We start from the raw sequence: 16,186 nt of genomic DNA on the forward strand, positions 1-16,186 counted from the left end.
AACTAAGAGACTTTAAACTTATTGAAGAAAATTATGCTTTCTCTTGAAGAGCCCTGTGACTGCAACAAGGAGCTGAACTACTGCAAAATCTTTATTGTGAAAGAATTCCAGGCTTATCAGGCTGGGTAATGAGACATTTGAGACCTTCATGCAACACAGCACACACAGATCTAAGGAAATACAGATTGCTCATGCGAGTAGGGGCAAAGGCAAGAAAAAAGAACCATGATCTCATTTTCCTGCGAAGTTTCAGATCTTCTTGTGTGCAACAGAAGTTTTAAAAGATGTCTGATCTCCAAAGACACGCAGATCAACTGTTAGTTAAGGATATAAGAGCTTACAAAACTAAAAGAAACAGAAGTTCAGAGCTAGACTGGATTCCCTTGACACCTTATGAAGGAGGGTTACTAATAGAAAAAGTTAATTAGAAAGAAGAAAAATATCAAATAAATGGGAATTAGAGACACTGAAATGATTTGGTGAGGGCAGGATGGTTCCTGAGAACAGGCTTTCTTACTGGGAGAAGTTCAAAAAGAACAGAGAAGAGCTGGAAGCAGCCACTGGAAGTCAAGCAGCCTCTGTGGTGTTCGCAAAGCCAGTCTCTTTATAAAACAGATTCAGAGAGGAAAGCATGGCAAAAAAAAGCAGTTACCAAAGCGTGCAGTGACCAGAGGTTCAGACTGAAGCTTCCCCACTACACGTAAGTGAAGCAAAAGGAGAAATCTTTTGTACAGGTACGCGCACACAGACACAAATCCTGCCTTGGTCTGGCCAGCTGGGAATGGGCAATCCGTCCATGCAAACCGGACAAGGTCTGGGTCTCCTCCCCGCACTGGAGTTACCCCCCAGTACTGGTTTGAAAGAGAAGAACTAGTCATGAGTAACTTCCCTGAGGCCACAAAATTGTGCCGCCTTCTGTTTTACCTTAAGTGAGACACGTGCTTGTGGAGCTCCGTTCTGCGGCTACGAGAGGGACGGGGCGCTTCGGAGAACAGACTCAGACTATCAGGAATAAACAATACAAAGCCGGGCAAAGAACAGATGGAAGGCACGTGAGTCAGATGAATGAGACAGAGTGGGGTAAAAAATAAATAATAAATAGAATAAAATGGCAAAGCATAAAAACAAATCAGTGGAAAGAGAAAGAAAGCAGTGACAGCAACCAAGAAAGCCAATCTTCTGCATGGTCCCTATGGGCAGGTGTGTGTTCGCAGCGCTCTCTCCCTGCCCTGGGGAGGGATGAAGTTGGATTGTTTGGCCCAAGGAACACACACCAGCAGAGAGCAGAACGGAATGGGCCAGCTGTGAGCACAATCTGAGAAACCCGCTCTAGAGAGGCAGGTTCCACAAGCTCCACCGTGAGCTTGGGGCTGAACCAGCCGCCCTCCCAGGGCCCCAGGGCTGCGAGAGATGCAGCCTGCAGGAACAGAAATCCTCCTCTGTTTTAAGCCAGCATCATGCAAAAAGCAGCGCACGCAGCCTTCCCGGAGCTGTGGACAAATAGATCCATTGCCTCTGATTTCTGTTGAAATTCAGAGTAAAAACAGCAAGAGGTTGAGCAGTTTAACTGTGGGCTCTATATGGGAAAAGGATGTTCATTTGTAAAAAAAAAAAAAAAAGTCAGTTATTTTCCACAGAGCAGAGGATGCAAAGGAAGAACCCAAAGAAAAGAGCAGCACAAATACCTTTCCTCTTTGTAGCAACAAAGATGCCCCGGGAGTTGGGCAACGTGAAACACTCTGAGCAGAAGGTGCTTGTTTCCCTTCTCCCTTTCAAAAGCCAAAATACTCCTCAGACACACTCCACGCAAGGACGGGTGCAGAAGGCGGACACAGAGCCCGTCTGCTGGGAAAAATCACGGTGCTGCTTCTCGGCAGCTACACGAGACGAGCTGAGCTGCCCCGGGGCCGGCGCGGCCACCGCGTCCCTGTCTCGCGAGTCACGGTCCAGCTGCCCGTGCCGCAAACGATCCGTAACAGTCCAAACTACAAACAGTTCATTCCAATTTGTGCATTCCTGCCTCGGCAGACAGTGCAACGCTGACTGTTGCTGAGGGCTAAACAGGGGTCACAGAGCGATACTACCAGCAGTGAATTATTCATGTGCTGTAGCATGGGGGTCACACCCATGGGGAGAGAATATTCTGGGTCACCCCTCCTTGCTATGGAAAAACACACCCAGCTTCGAAAACAAACAGCTGGTACTCCTTGTTCACTGTCAGATTCCCTAACTCACTCCCATCCTGAAAGAAAATACTCTGCCCACTTAAGAAATGCTTGAGCCAAAAAAGGCCTGACAAAGGGAAGAAAAGAACCCCCCCTCACAAAGGCAGTCAGAGAACAGCAGGCAAAACGCTGCTGGGTTAACGCTCAGAAATCAGCCCCAGCTTCTACCTGGAGCCCAGTGTTTATTAGTTTAGCTGTGTAACTCAAAGGCAAGATGCTGACAATAGGTATTCATGTATGGTCAGGCTGAAAGCCCATATAATCATTAAAAAAAACCAGCTAAGTTTAAAGCATTACAGATGTTTCTGTAAAATATATTTTAGCTCCTGTTTTTCTAAGCACTTCCACTTACTGCTCTTAGAAATGAACTTAAGCACCAGTTCCTGGCACTGCTGGGCTCAGGATCACAGCGCTGCCTCTGCCTTAAAGGTGCGGGGAAGTGCCTGAGAACACGAGCGGCTCCCCAGCTCGGAGCTGCACACGCGTATCTCGGTGTGCAGACATCCCTTCATTCCACATGAGAGCCAGCGTTCTCCTGGGAATTTGTAAACCCTCCTTTCCATCAAAAGACATAAAATGAACCCTGCCTCTGTGAAAACGCTCTAAGTGAGTTAATAAGGATTTTCTGTAAAAGCTGGATGAGAATTTAACAGAGAAATAACATCTACACGTAGCACTGCTAACCGACCATTTACGATGAAATAAAATGTAAAGTGTGATCTTGTTTATGGTGAAGTGCAGGAAAGCCTTGCTCAGCCTTCCCTAGGTGTGAGATATTGCTCACGATGGGCTGTTTCTAGCCTACCAGAATATTTCTGTTTATACTGTTGTTCTCCCCATCCCAGCCGTTTTGGTGGGATGCACACTGAGATTTGTCATCACTACAGTGAATTATTCTGGACGCTACACTTAAGTCCAATTGACACAACCTGAAATAGATAGTAATATCTGACTACATTCTGATTTTCTCCTTCCCTGTTACTCAGCAGCAGTTTCAGAGATAAAGACAAACCATTCCACTCCTCATATTTACATTCTGCTTAGAGCGCTGATCGTGTTTTTCCTCAGATCGATGCAGACCCCGTCTGCTGGAGACACACTTCACAATATTTAAACCACCATGCAATGCTGATCAAGTTCAGGTAACACAGCTCTGAAAGGTATAATCTTTTACCAGCTACCATATTATAGAAGTCAATCAACTCCTTAAAATGCTCTGAAAGTCAAGCTTCCCAAGCACTCAATCTGCCATTCATACTTCTGCACACAGGTGAATCATTTTACCAGAACTTATCTAAATAAAGAAAAGCAAGCATCAAAGAAATGAAAACATCAGGAATAATTCAGACAAGTCTGGCAACACTGTCTGTGATTTCAAAGGGTGTAAGATCCAACCCCATAGCACTCTGGAGCTGGAGAAAAAGTAACATCTGGGCATCAGAGCCAGATTATAAAATTCAGTGTGAAGATAAGGCCCAGAAAAAGTTGCCTTGAAGCCAAAAGATCTGGGGAGTTTGGGAACCAGCCCTTAGTTAAGAAAATACTTTTAAAAGCCTATTTTCTGACTAAGCTACTTGCAGGACCCTTCACTATACAGACACAAGTGACCTAAAAGATATTGCAATGTTTTTAACACAGTGGTTTTCCTGCAGAGACCGGGGGCAGGTGGGTTTGTGGTGGGATCCATGGGCCAGACCCTCAGCAAGTGCCAACCAGCGTCACCTCTCATCCTCAGGGAAGAGCCGGTAACTCACACCCACCAGCACCCCTGGGTGTGAAGTCTTATAAAGGGGGCAGTCTAAACAAAACCCATCTCCCCAAACAAATAACAACTGCGTCACTCATCTCTTATTCTTTGTAAAAAGCTAAAATTTCTTTCCTCAGATTCTCTTGACTGCGATTGGAGTTCAGCCTTAAAAACACGGGCAATAATTCTAATTGTTTTAAAATTTCTTAATTAAAATCATTTTTATGAAGCATTACCTCTAAAGGTAAGGGCTTGCCCCACTCATGCTCACAACTGTTCTTATAAAGAAGCTCCTCACTGATTTTTATGTTCAAACATAGGAACCTCTCGGATTCATAGCACACAAGAAGTACGTATCATTCGGGTGGACATTTTCACCGAAAAATGAGTATGAACCAAGAGAGTACATGCATTTGTCCAAAGGAATTGTCATGGAAGCCTAAGCTTTTGCTTTTAAAGAGGATTATCTCTGACACCTCGAGAGTGTTTCCTCTTATTAAAGCTGTTAAAACAGCAATGTGTAAAACCACTGAGAAAAACAGTATCAAATGGGAAGGACAGACTACTAGCTTGAGTTTTCTGGATTCAAAGGGGAAAATAAAGAAAGAAAAAAGGAAATAAAAGGAACACCCCCCAAAACTGCTGCTTTCCCGAACACCAAGCAAAGGCACCGGCTGGGAGGACGCAATTTCCTTCACACTTGCTGAAGTTCTCCCTGGTCGGGCAGGGCAGGACCCGTGGGGTCCCAAGCGCTCATGCTGCCCCTGGGGTGGGTGGGGGGTCCTGGGGGGCAGGAGACCGCTCTGCATGGAGGGCATGGAGCCGGTGCTGAAGGAGGGACCGCGACCCTCTGCCCAGGGCTGTGCTGAGGAGGGGGAGCCCGGAGGGGATGGGGGAGAGGTCCCGCGGGGCTGGGAGGGCTGAGCGGGGCAGCAGGACGGGTCCCTGGGTGGGAAGCGCGAGGGGGTCGGGAGGGATGGTCTGAGGGGTGGGGTTGTCCCTGAACAGAGCGTACAAAAGGGGAACCCTTGGAGAGATGGTGGAAATGGAAAATCCTTTGAAAGGTGGAGCAAGGAGAGGACTCTTGGACAGCCCTTGCAAAGGAGAAAACCCTTGGATGAGCAGTTCTGGGGGGGGCCCTTGAAGTGGTGGCACAATGAAAGATCATTTGGGCAGCTGGCACAAAAGGGAAGCCCTCAGACAGGCATTGCAAAGGGGAAACCCTTGGACAGGTGGTGCAAGGGAGAAACTCATGGTTGACCAATGCAAAGGATAAAGACTTGAATAGGTTGTTCCCAGGGGGACTTTTTGGACAGGTAGAACAGCTGGGGAACCCTTGAACAGTTGGTGAAAAAAGGAAACCCTTGGACAGCCAGCTCAAAGGTGGAATTCTTGGATGGGTCATGCAATGGGGCAACTCTTGGACGGGCTGTACAAATGGGAAGCCCTTGGGTGGGTGGTTGAAAGGAGGATCCCTTGGATAGGTAGTGCAATGGGGAAACCCTTGGATAGACGGTGCAATGGGGAAGCACTTGGAGAGGCAGTGCAAAGGAGGAACTCTTGAAAAGGAGGGTGTCCCTAGACAGAAGGGGTGCTGGAAGCAAGGGGAGGATCGCACCTGTGTATGTTCATCTCCCGGGGCGGGCGCCGTGCCTTGTCGTAGGCCACCTTGGCAAAGACACCGGCGATAAGCACGAAGGCGATGGCCCCGCAAGAGATGTAGACGGTGGCGTTGGTGCTGTCCTTGTCCGGGTCGTACTTGTTGGCGTCCCCGTCGGCGCCGTTGCTGCCGTCGGCGGGCAGCGCGCCGCTGGCGGTGGTGGGGTGGGCCCACTCGGGGCTCTTGTAGTTGCGGCACAGGCTCTGGTTGAGCTTCTCGGCGCGCTTGTTGCAGCAGAAGCGGTAGAAGCAGGTGCCGCAGCAGTAGCGGAAGCCCGTCAGGCTGTTGTTGCACTCGAACTCCTTGTCCCACTGCCCGCTCACGTCGTAGTACCCCCAGCACGTCTCGTGTGCCGGGGCCGAGCCCCCGCTGCCGCCCCCGCCGCCGGAGGGCGTCCTGCCGCCCCCCGCGCCCTTTCCGCGCCCGGGCAGCGCCGTGGGGGCGGCAGCCGCCGGGCCCGCCAGCGTCTGGTTCAGGAGCTCCTTGGCCGGCTTGGGGGTCCGCCGCGGCGCCGCCGCCCCCTGGGTCCGGTTGCCCTTGGCGCGGGGGGGCCCGGCCGCCTGCGCGGCCAGCAGCAGGGCCAGGAGCTGCAGGGAGAGCAGGAGCAGCGGCAGCAGCAGGTGCCGCGGCCCCATGGCGGGGCGAGGCGGGGGCGCGGCGGGGCGCGGCGCGGGGTGGGGGCGGCGGGCGGAGGCGCGGGGGCTCAGCGGCCGCGGCGCTGCCCCATGGAGGGGGGGGAGCGGGGAGGGGGTCCCGCTGCCGCCGCGCGGCTCTTCAGCGGCGGCTGCCCGGCGCCGGGCGCTTCATGCCGGCGCGCAGCGAGCGGCGGAGCCGGGCTGGAGGCGGCGGGGTCCCGTGCCGGCCGGTGCTCCTCCGGCGAGGGGCTGCGAGAGACGGGGAGAGGGTCAGAGAGCTCCGCGCCCCGGGCACCCCCGGCCCGCCCCCGCCTGCCCGCCCCCCGCCCACGGCCTTACCATGCCGGAGCGGGACTGCAGCGGGGCCGCGGAGCAGGCGGGCTGCCCGCGCTCCTGGCGGGGGCGGAGCGGCGCGGAGCCGGGCGCGGAGCAGGGGCGGGCGCCGAGCGGAGCCGAGCCGGGCGCTCCGGGTTAAGCCCGCCCACCGCTGCCGGGCCCGCTCCTTACATCACTCCGGGCCGGCGTCACCGAGCGCGGGGCGCCGCTTCGCGAACACGCCGAACCGGCGCCGCCGCCCCCTGCCCGGGAGCGCTCGGGCCGCGGGGTCTGCCCGCCGGCGGGGGCGTGGGGAAGGTCCCTGTGGGGGCGTGCGGGGGGCGTGGTCCCCACTGGTGCGTGCGAGGTGCGGTGCATGGGGTTATGGTGCCGATAGACATGTGCGGGGCTGTGGTCCCTGTGGGGCTGTGTGGTCCCTATAGGGGTGTGTGGTCCCTATAGGGTCTGTGGCCCCTTTACCTGCCCTTACAGGGATGCACTGGGGATGCGGTCCCGTTAGGTCAGCTGTCTGTTCGGTCCCTATAGGTGTGCATGGGACAACAGTGCCTACAGGGACATGATGGCTGTAGATTTGCAGTCTGTATGGTCACTCATAGTGTGTGCACTGGGTATTGTTCCTATAAGTGTGCATGAGTTTATGGATTGATATTTGCAGGAAATATGGTCCCTATGGATATCTGAGGGTTATGTAGACCCTACAGGTGTGTATGAGTGTGACATATGCAGTGATATGTGTGTGGGGGAGGTATGATCCTTACAGACATATGTGAGCAGGCCCTATAAATGTGCACAAGTTGTTTGGGTGAGGTACCCTGGAGACATGCGCGGGCTCCTGGGGTTCATGGAGCCTGGGTGTCCAAGCGGGTCTGTCCCAGGTAGCTCATGAGCAGAGCTCCCTCGCCAGGAGGCTCCTGTCCAGTTCCCTTCCAGGGTGGCTGCAGAGTGCCGTAGGGATGGGCTAGCGATGCCCTGGGCCTGCCGGACCCGGTGACCCAGGCACAGCCACCACAGCTTGGTTTAAGGTATTTTTGGGCAAGCTTCCTCCAGGTACAGAAGGTTTCACTGCTGCGAGCCACTGGGTCCCCCATGACAGAATTTCCTCAAAGTCCTCGTGCTTCCCCCGTGTCCCCTTGCAAACTAATCTAAAGCCTTTACAAACATTTCCTGAAGACATACAAGGTATTGCCAGCTGTAAGGACACATAGAGGACAGAGAAGAATCACAGCAAAGAAACACACACGGTTGGGAACTGAAGCGATGCCCTGTAGCTACAGCAAGCAGTTTTCAGGAGAGTGGGGAGGGTGGTGAATTCGGGAGAGAGAGACAGCACTGGAGAAAAAGGGGGAGCCACCGCTGAAAATCCTCTCCCCTGTACCTCTCAATCGTTTCCTCAAGCTACCGAGGCTTGAATGCCCACAGCTGATGGCTGGGGACATTTTATAACTGTATTAGGAGACCCCACGGACTGTGAGGTTGGCAAAGAAAGCTTTAGCCCTGGCATCTGAAGCTGCTCTGATGCTGGGGGATACCCAGGGAAATGAGTCGCTTCATTCCTTAAGAAGACCCACTCTGCAGTGGCTCTAAGAGAGCTGTGTTTAATGGAGGTGCCCAGGTTTCACTGGTAAATCGACATCATGGGGTCCCCAGGCCTCAGCAGTAACTGACCCCCAACTCAAAACTGAGGCAGAAGGAGGCAAGTCTGGGAAAAATGTGACATGTCACCACCCAGATGTGAGTTTGAGCTGGTTTAATGCACATACCTCCTGAACCTGGCCTATCTGTCCTCCCTTTGGAGATGATGCCACTATTATAGGTGTCCTCCAAAACCTTACGTCAAAAATTGTAGAAGCAGATTGGGCTAATGTTGGGAGGCCATCTCCAGTCATTATGGGCCTTCCAGCTCCCCAGCATGGCTTCATCAGAGCCACCACAGCAAGCATCTTCAGCCCTGGGCTACCTTGAAACTCTGCCCCTACTTCTCCAAGGCAGGTGCTTTGCAAAATGTCGGAGGCATCATGATGTAATAAGCTGCATCTTCCCCTCATCAGGCTGTTGCGTCCTCACTTATACAAGAGTGGAGGTCCCTGCAGAGGCACTGCTTGGGGGGAACTATCACTCCAGAGGAAACCCAGCATCCTCTCCTGTGTGGGCAAGGCTGCCTGCTGAAGGCAATCCTCAAGGACAACAGCTGTAGTTCTTGAGGCATAAGCTGTTGACGCTCCTCTGTCCTTATGCTGAATGTTCCAAGGGCACAGAAAATGTCTAGCAAAACGGTATCCCCCTGGAGAACAGCACTGAGTGTTAAGAATTTTGTCCCCTGGAATATTTGGGGTCTGAGACTTGTGTTTTTGTTGTGTCTGCACAGCCTCCAGCACCGGCTGAGACGTGGGCTCCACCTGCTCCTGTGATGCCACTGTGGTTGTATCAGACCAAGGTAATGCTGAAATATCCAGATGCCTCTGGCTCCTCCTGCTCCATTTATCAACACCAATAAGCATGCTAATGAAGGACAAAGTCACCATGGATCTCCTGTATAATCCCATTGCCTTTCCCAGAGCCAAATTAATGGGACAGAAAGAGCTAAAAGTGAATGTAGAAAGAGGGAAACAGTCGCTGAGGAGCAGTGACTGATTTCTGGGGCTCACAGCTGTGTCGCTGGCTGCAGAAGGAAAGGACAATGGCCAAGATGTTTGTGGGAGAAAATAACTCTGCTCCACACCTGACGATCCTCAGGAAAGATCACTCCGATGACACCTCCACTCCCTAATTTCTCCACCTGCAAGTCACTGTGAAACCTCCAGCACTTTCTCTTTTATCTCCAGTCCCATCCTCCCCAGGTTGTTTTTATCAGCGTGCCTGTTTCAGAGCGGTTTTCTTGTTTATCTTCTTTGCTGGGTGCTTTCATCTCTCTCCTGGAAATGCCACGGCTGCCGGCAGTGAAGGGAAGTGCAGGTTCGGTAACTCCTGTTTAATCTAATTCGCGCACAGAATCGCTCAACTTTAGCCCGTTTTCCCTGCCACCACCTGTCGGACTCTGATGACTTTGTGAGGAGTTTGTAATGAGTCTGATGTTCTCAAAAGCTGATTCTTCCTCGTCAGGGGATTAAATTGTGACAGTGAATCTTTATTAAAATGAGCGCAGCACTTTGGACCTAATTTTTCTTCTAAAATTAATGTAGCTACAAAAAGCTAATAACAGGAATTTGGGGGATTATTTCTATGAAGCTGAATTCTTTCTTGCTTGACTAGATATGGGCTTGCTCTATGAATGTAGCAAAGGTACAGGGTGGATCCCACATTTGTTATAAGGAAAAGGCTTGTTACTCCAGATAGAAGACAGACAGTGAGTGGAAACCAGACAGGGAAATGTGGGGAGAACAAGTGTGGTGACAACAGGCACCAAGGTGACGGGGGCCTCACCCACGGCCATATGGGCAGTGCCAGATGTGAACAGCTGCTTCTGCAGCTTCCTGAGCAGCTGCTTCAAAGGAAGGGACAAAAAATGCTCAGAAAAGGGACATTTCATCAGCTTTTAGTGGTTGGTTTATCCTCTGGTGCCTGAGAGAATACTGTGTTTTATATGGTTTTGTATAGTTTGAGGAACTGTCATTATCTTTACCCATGGAACATCTTTTTTCTTTCTCATTCTTCCTATCCACCGTGGCAGTGAATGTCACAGGCTCCTGATGTCCTACAGCGGTGACGTCTGTGTCTGTCTTTGGGGCATTCCCAGCACTTAAGCCTCTGTTTTCCATCTCAGTCCAGGGGGGAGGGGAAGAGACTGCCAGGGCCATTTACAGATGTGTACACAGCTTTCCAGCCGACTCACCCACGGTGCAGCCCGGGGGATGGAGATGCTGCTGCTGCCCGCAGCAACGTCAGCAGCAGGAGCTGCGAGACCGGACAGCCCAGCACCCCTGGAGATGTTCGGTGAGTTCACTGATGTGCCACCAGCAGGAGCTTTGGCTGGGCAGTTCATCAGTGCGCTCACTTGAAATGGCCCTGTGGGCCATCTGTAAACAGGAGACAAAGAAACTTCCCCAGGCAATGATGGATTGCTCATTATTTATCCAGGTCTGCTCAGAGAGAAGGCTTCAGAAAGTGTTTTTACCACTGCACCTCTACAAATCCCAAGGTCCTGTGGTCAGGTGCATGGACATAGGTTCAATGTCTTCTCCTGTTGGAAGAAGCTCTGACACAAGCTGACCGGCCAGACCCACAAAGTTCCTCCAATAATGCTTGGTGGTGTGGAGGGGAGCAGTCCTGATGCCTGCACAGCTCACACATTTGTATTCTGCAGCTTTTCCTTCTTCTCCTGGTTTGAACTCCTCTAAAATATACTTATATGGCAAACACTGGTGTGGAGGTACCAGAGGTATTTTGCTCCTTCATGCATGAAAGAATATCTGCATGCAGAAAGACAGCTCTCAGGTCACTGTTATGGTCCCTTCTTAGCTGATAGAGCCTTGCTTCACCCAAAAAGAATTCACCTGGTAATGTCTCTAAACTTTGTGAAATCTTGTGATGTGTTCTTGATAGTAACAGAAAATCTTGCACATGGGAGACCTTCCAACTACTCACTGCAATATGTGGCATCCCCTGGGGATCCGGACAGTGTGAAGGCAATACAGAGATCTCAGCATGGGCTGCTTCTCCTTCACTGGTACCTGCTGGGCAGTGGTTCCTCCAGGCCTGCCCACCAGTTTGTGAAAGACACTCTTCCCTTCATCAGCTTTCTGCCTTTGTCACCGCAAACTGGGACTTTGCTACAGACGGGGTCTTTCTCAGTCTGTGAAGGGCAGTGTGCTGGTTAAGTGTAACATGTGGCTGATGTAGGTATTATATTGGATATTGGTCTTAGTCTCCTTTATCCTGCTATAAGTACACAGAAGGCAAAACAGTGAGAGCTTTGCTTTTATGTATTACTACTGTTGTTTTTCCCATCACCATGGTGGCACCAGCCTGTCTCACTAGAACAAGGGCAGATTCCTCTCCCCAGCACCCAGCCAAGCACCGCCCAGGAGTGCCCAGCAGATCTGACTTTCCCATGGGATCTGGCAATCCCAGCAGTCACTTTTCCATTCCCGTTGTCCTACAGCTCAACTCACTTCATCACCAGCCAGTCTGAGCCAGGAGAAGCCGTCCAAGTCAGCAGAGAAGCAGATGGAAGGAACCAGATTGCCCGCGTCCAACACCTTGCACAGTCATTACCCAGCCACGGGCTTGATGGAGATGATAACGTGAAATGAGAGATATTAGCATTGGTGTTGATGATCACAGGCCGGCCTCCAAGCCCAGCCATATGACGAGGCACTGGGACAGCTTCCTCTGCTGAGATGCTCCTGGCTCTGTCGCTCAAACCCCATGTCCATACCCACTTTACCCAGGCTACCAAGGACAACACAGACTCAGATACCTTGAGGTGATGTGAACAAGTTTCTTTCTTTTCCCCAAACACCACATCCACGGGTGGTTCTTCAGCTGTGAGTTTCATCCAGGTGTATTAACCAGGCACTGAAATGCCACAGAAAGGTGTATTTGCAGCCTGCCACAGCTGAGGACATTGTGTGATCCCAGAGCTCATCTCCTCACAGACCACCATTGTTACAGGACTGTAACAATTTGTCGCTACCTGTCGCACACGTCTGTCTCATCCTCGCGGGAAGGCTTCAGCCCATATCGTAACACTGGGAACAATCCAGACATGTTGGGCTAACAGCAACTCGGGAAAGCTGTGGTTATGGTGCTCCCAGCCCACACAAACAAAATACCCCTTCTTTTATTGCAAACCTGAAGATTCTTGGCTCCAGCAAGTTCAGCCCGTATTCCTGTAACCATATAACAGCGAGTCATCACTTTAAATGATTATGTTCGAGTGCTCATCCTTGGGACCTAAGCAGCGTGCATCAAGATCCTTGGTTTTCTGATATCTGTGTTGAAAGAGCAAAGAGGATGGAAGCCAGAACATGAGGGTCATACAGTCACAGTTAGGACACGCAGGCAGAACACAACGAATCGCTCACAGCTGCCTCTGCAGCTGTGCTACAGACCAAGAGCAGCTCTCTATCATCCTTCTTTTCTGCTGTCACACTTCTGAAACCTTTGTGTCACTACAAGTCATTGGCACAGCTCTAGGTACCCAGCACCCTCTATGGACCTGAACATCACTCCTGGAGAGAACCATCTGCCTGCTCCACTGACAATGTCACCCTATTTGGGGGGCCCTTTTGAGGTCACCTTTCCTCAACTTCTCTGCACTCCTGCACTTCAGTAGAGACCTTGGGAATACATCAACTCACAACTGGTAAAATCAGACCTAAACACTTGACAGAGAAAGCCAGGGATTCTTTCAGAGAAGGAATTTCTCTTGCCTTTTTAAACCATCCAACAGCCTGTTAGAGATGAAGAAGTGATTCAGCTCAACCTGAGCAGAGCTGATGCTGAGCAGAGGGAACCAGCTGAATGTTTCACAGAGAAGGTTCAGTTCATGTGTACAAACAGTGCGCACCTTCTGCAGGTTAGGGTTGCCATTGCTTTCTCTACTCAGTTTTCCTATTGCAGAGGTCACAATTCAGACCATCTATCACTTCGCATCAGTAACAAGTCTCTCTTCCCTCTTGGTGGATCAGTGGATAGTCAGGCACTCAGAATGACCTCCTGCCAGCGCTTAAAAATCACCATCTCCCTGCTACTGCTCCGGTGTTCTCATTAACACAAGCATGGAAGATAAAACAGAATGTACCAAATAAAATGCTTAACTGCATGAGCATTTCCTGAAGAGGGAGCAGACACTCTGCTTGTTGCACTTCTGAAGGATGCACAGGAGCGATAGTGATGGGCACAGTGTGGGATCTTACACAGGAGGGACAGGATGGGATGGGATGGGATGGGATGGGATGGGATAGAAAACAGAACCGTTCAGCAGAAGTAGGCCAGGCTGTAGACATTGTGGGGCCAGAAAGATGCTAAAACGGAGTCTGAAACTCATCAAAACAACTGGATTCCTGTATTTTATGCCTAGCCTATCAGGCTTGCTTTGTAGTCAGTACACAGAGAGAGAGGGGGCTGTGCTGCATGGATTTGCAATAGCTCTTTGAGGAGCAACTCAAGTCCTGGGAAAAACAAAAGTCTGCAGCAGTGCCAGTGGGTGTCACACGGATGGCAACCGCTGGGGCTGTTCCCGTCCTGCTGAGCCTGGCAGCTGAGTCAGAGCCCACGGGAGGAGAAGGGGCAGGAATATTCGCCCAGGCTCTGTCAGTTGTGAGGACTGGTGCTGGAGGATTGCAGGATTGCCTCTGCCTTTCGCCACGCTGGAGCCAGGGGCAATTCCTCACTGGTGGAGGGGTGGACGTTTGGTGTAAAGGAGAAGCAGCTGTACCCAAGCCACTGGAGCCTCTCTGGAGCCTGCTCCCCATGGCAACATGCACTGGGAAGGCTGGGGGACCTCGGGTCCGTCTGCTCTGGCGCTGTGCATCGACCACCTTGAAACAGCAGCCTGGGCACTGCTTGTTTCCTCAGTGCTAATGAATACCCTGCCGTGGGGCTGTCCCTGTGCTCCCACACTGGTGGTGTGATGTGACCCAGCTTTTATAGCAGCAGTAATATTGTACCTTCCCTGGCAGGGCTTCATCTGGGGTCTTCTCATTGCTGCCTCTAAAGGGGTAAGTGTAATGAGGCCATGGGAGGAGCAGAGGCTGAGATGCCTCCAAATCTAAGGATCTACAGATACTTTTCCTGACCTATCAGTAACAGTACCCTTTGTAGATGGACTTAAATTTCCATGATCTTCATGTTTCCATGATTTTCAGTCTCCACTGCAGATCAAAAGCATGATGCATGGTCACATTCTTACCCTGGTGGTCATCCTTGGAGACACCCATGCCACACTGCATCCCTGGGAAGGCACCGCTGTGCAGGGTCCCCATCACAACAGCTTCCCCTTGTCCTCTACTTTTCCTCCTCATAGAGCACCAGGTTAGCATCAGCCCAGAAGCAGGGAGGAAGATGACACCAAGCCTTCATCTTCCTCACAGTGGCTGAAGCAGCTCAGGTGATGTTATATTGTAGGGCACATTGAAAGGTGGCAGCAATAGAGAAAATGGGAAGCGCTGACCGAAAGGGACACTGCCTGACATTTTTTGCATAAGATTGAGCAGCAGAAGAGCAAGTGCAGGGCTCACGCAGTGACCTGATAAAAGACAGACAGGTGGTTCAGGAGAACATTCTACCCAGCGTTCAGTCCCCCTCCTTGCAGCATGCCACTAGGGCAGATTTCTGCAGAAGGCAAATGAGTTACTCAGGCATGACGGTGCTCTCAAATGGAATGACACATCCTGCCCCCTGTCTCTGTTAGTCCCTTTGTTTCTCTTTACAGGTAAATTTTACACCTTTTCTAAAAACCCCAGGGAGGAGCCAGTTCTTTCCAGTCATTCACAAGCCAGGTGAATGACTGCAAAATGGGAAAACTCAAAAAAAGTCCTTTGAACAGAGCTCAGAACACTCTGAAATTAGGATGTTTTTCAAGGCTGTGAGGGAGAGCAAAGAAATCTGAACTGCAGGCTTGCAAAATTCAGAAAAGGCTGAGGGCTGTGAGCACTGATTGCATGGCAGGCCTGGGGAATCTTTACCCAGCACATGAGCCATGGTGAAATACAGAGCAGAGGGCGGTGGGGGGAACGGGTCCGGTGTGCTGAAGGCACTTTGAGACCGCATCTGGAATATTGTGTCCAGCTGTGGCCCCTCAGTTCCAGCAGGACAGGGAACTGCTGGACAGAGTCCAGCGCAGCCACCAAGATGCTGAAGGGAGTGGAGCATCTCCCGTGTGAGGAAAGGCTGAGGGAGCTGGGGCTCTGGAGCTGGACAAGAGGACACTGAGGGGGGACTCATTAATGTTTACAGATATATAAAGAGTGAGTATCAGGAGGATGGAGCCAGGCTCTTCTCAGTGACAACCAGTGATAGGACAAGGGGCAATGGGTTCAAACTGGAACACAGGAGGTTCCACTTAAATATGAGAAGAAACTTCTTTGGGTTGAGGGTGGCAGAGCCTGGCCCAGGCTGCCCAGGGGGGTTGTGGAGTCTCCTTCTCTGCAGACATTCCAACCCGCCTGGACACCTTCCTGTGTAACCTCATCTGGGTGTTCCTGCTCCATGGGGGGATTGCACTGGATGAGCTTTCCAGGTCCCTTCCAACCTCTGACATTCTGGGATTCTGTGACTTTGCTCCATCCCTGTGGCTTAATGCGAACTCTTTTCCTGAAGTGTTTGTTTAACAACAGCAGGCACAAGGAGCGCGGCTGCCGCCGTCGGCGGGCGATGCAGCAGCTCTGGGAGCAGCCCAGGAGAGGGCAGGCGGCAGCCCCAGCTGTGCAGCAGCCGTGGGCGCCGACACGCTGCGAGGAGCGATACGTGTCGGGACTTGTGGTGTTGCGGTCATCAGAACGCTTCAGGAAATTGGGTTCGTTTCGCTAGAAATGGTGTCTGGGAAGGACTGGGAAAGAAAGGAAGGCTGCGTTTGTTGCAGTATTCTGGGTGGGCATGTGCAGTGCACACTTACCAGGTTTTTATTGCAAATTTTGCAGGA

The 16,186-nt window shown here is 51.6% G+C and overlaps 1 protein-coding gene across 1 annotated transcript in view; it reads right to left on the reverse strand.

Moving 5' to 3' along the window:
* The window catches only part of SHISA6 (shisa family member 6), a gene marked incomplete at both ends in the record, with an annotated part of 241,222 nt that extends 234,955 nt beyond the window's left edge, over positions 1-6,267 (reverse strand). The window contains one exon of the mRNA XM_082067128.1: positions 5,591-6,267. Coding sequence (XP_081923254.1) covers positions 5,591-6,267 — 677 coding nt within the window. The remainder of the gene's footprint in view (positions 1-5,590) is intronic.
* Positions 6,268-16,186: the final 9,919 nt, after the last annotated feature.

This window comes from Streptopelia decaocto, assembly GCF_964273445.1.
Source record: "Streptopelia decaocto genome assembly, chromosome: 16".
NCBI lineage: Eukaryota > Metazoa > Chordata > Aves > Columbiformes > Columbidae > Streptopelia > Streptopelia decaocto.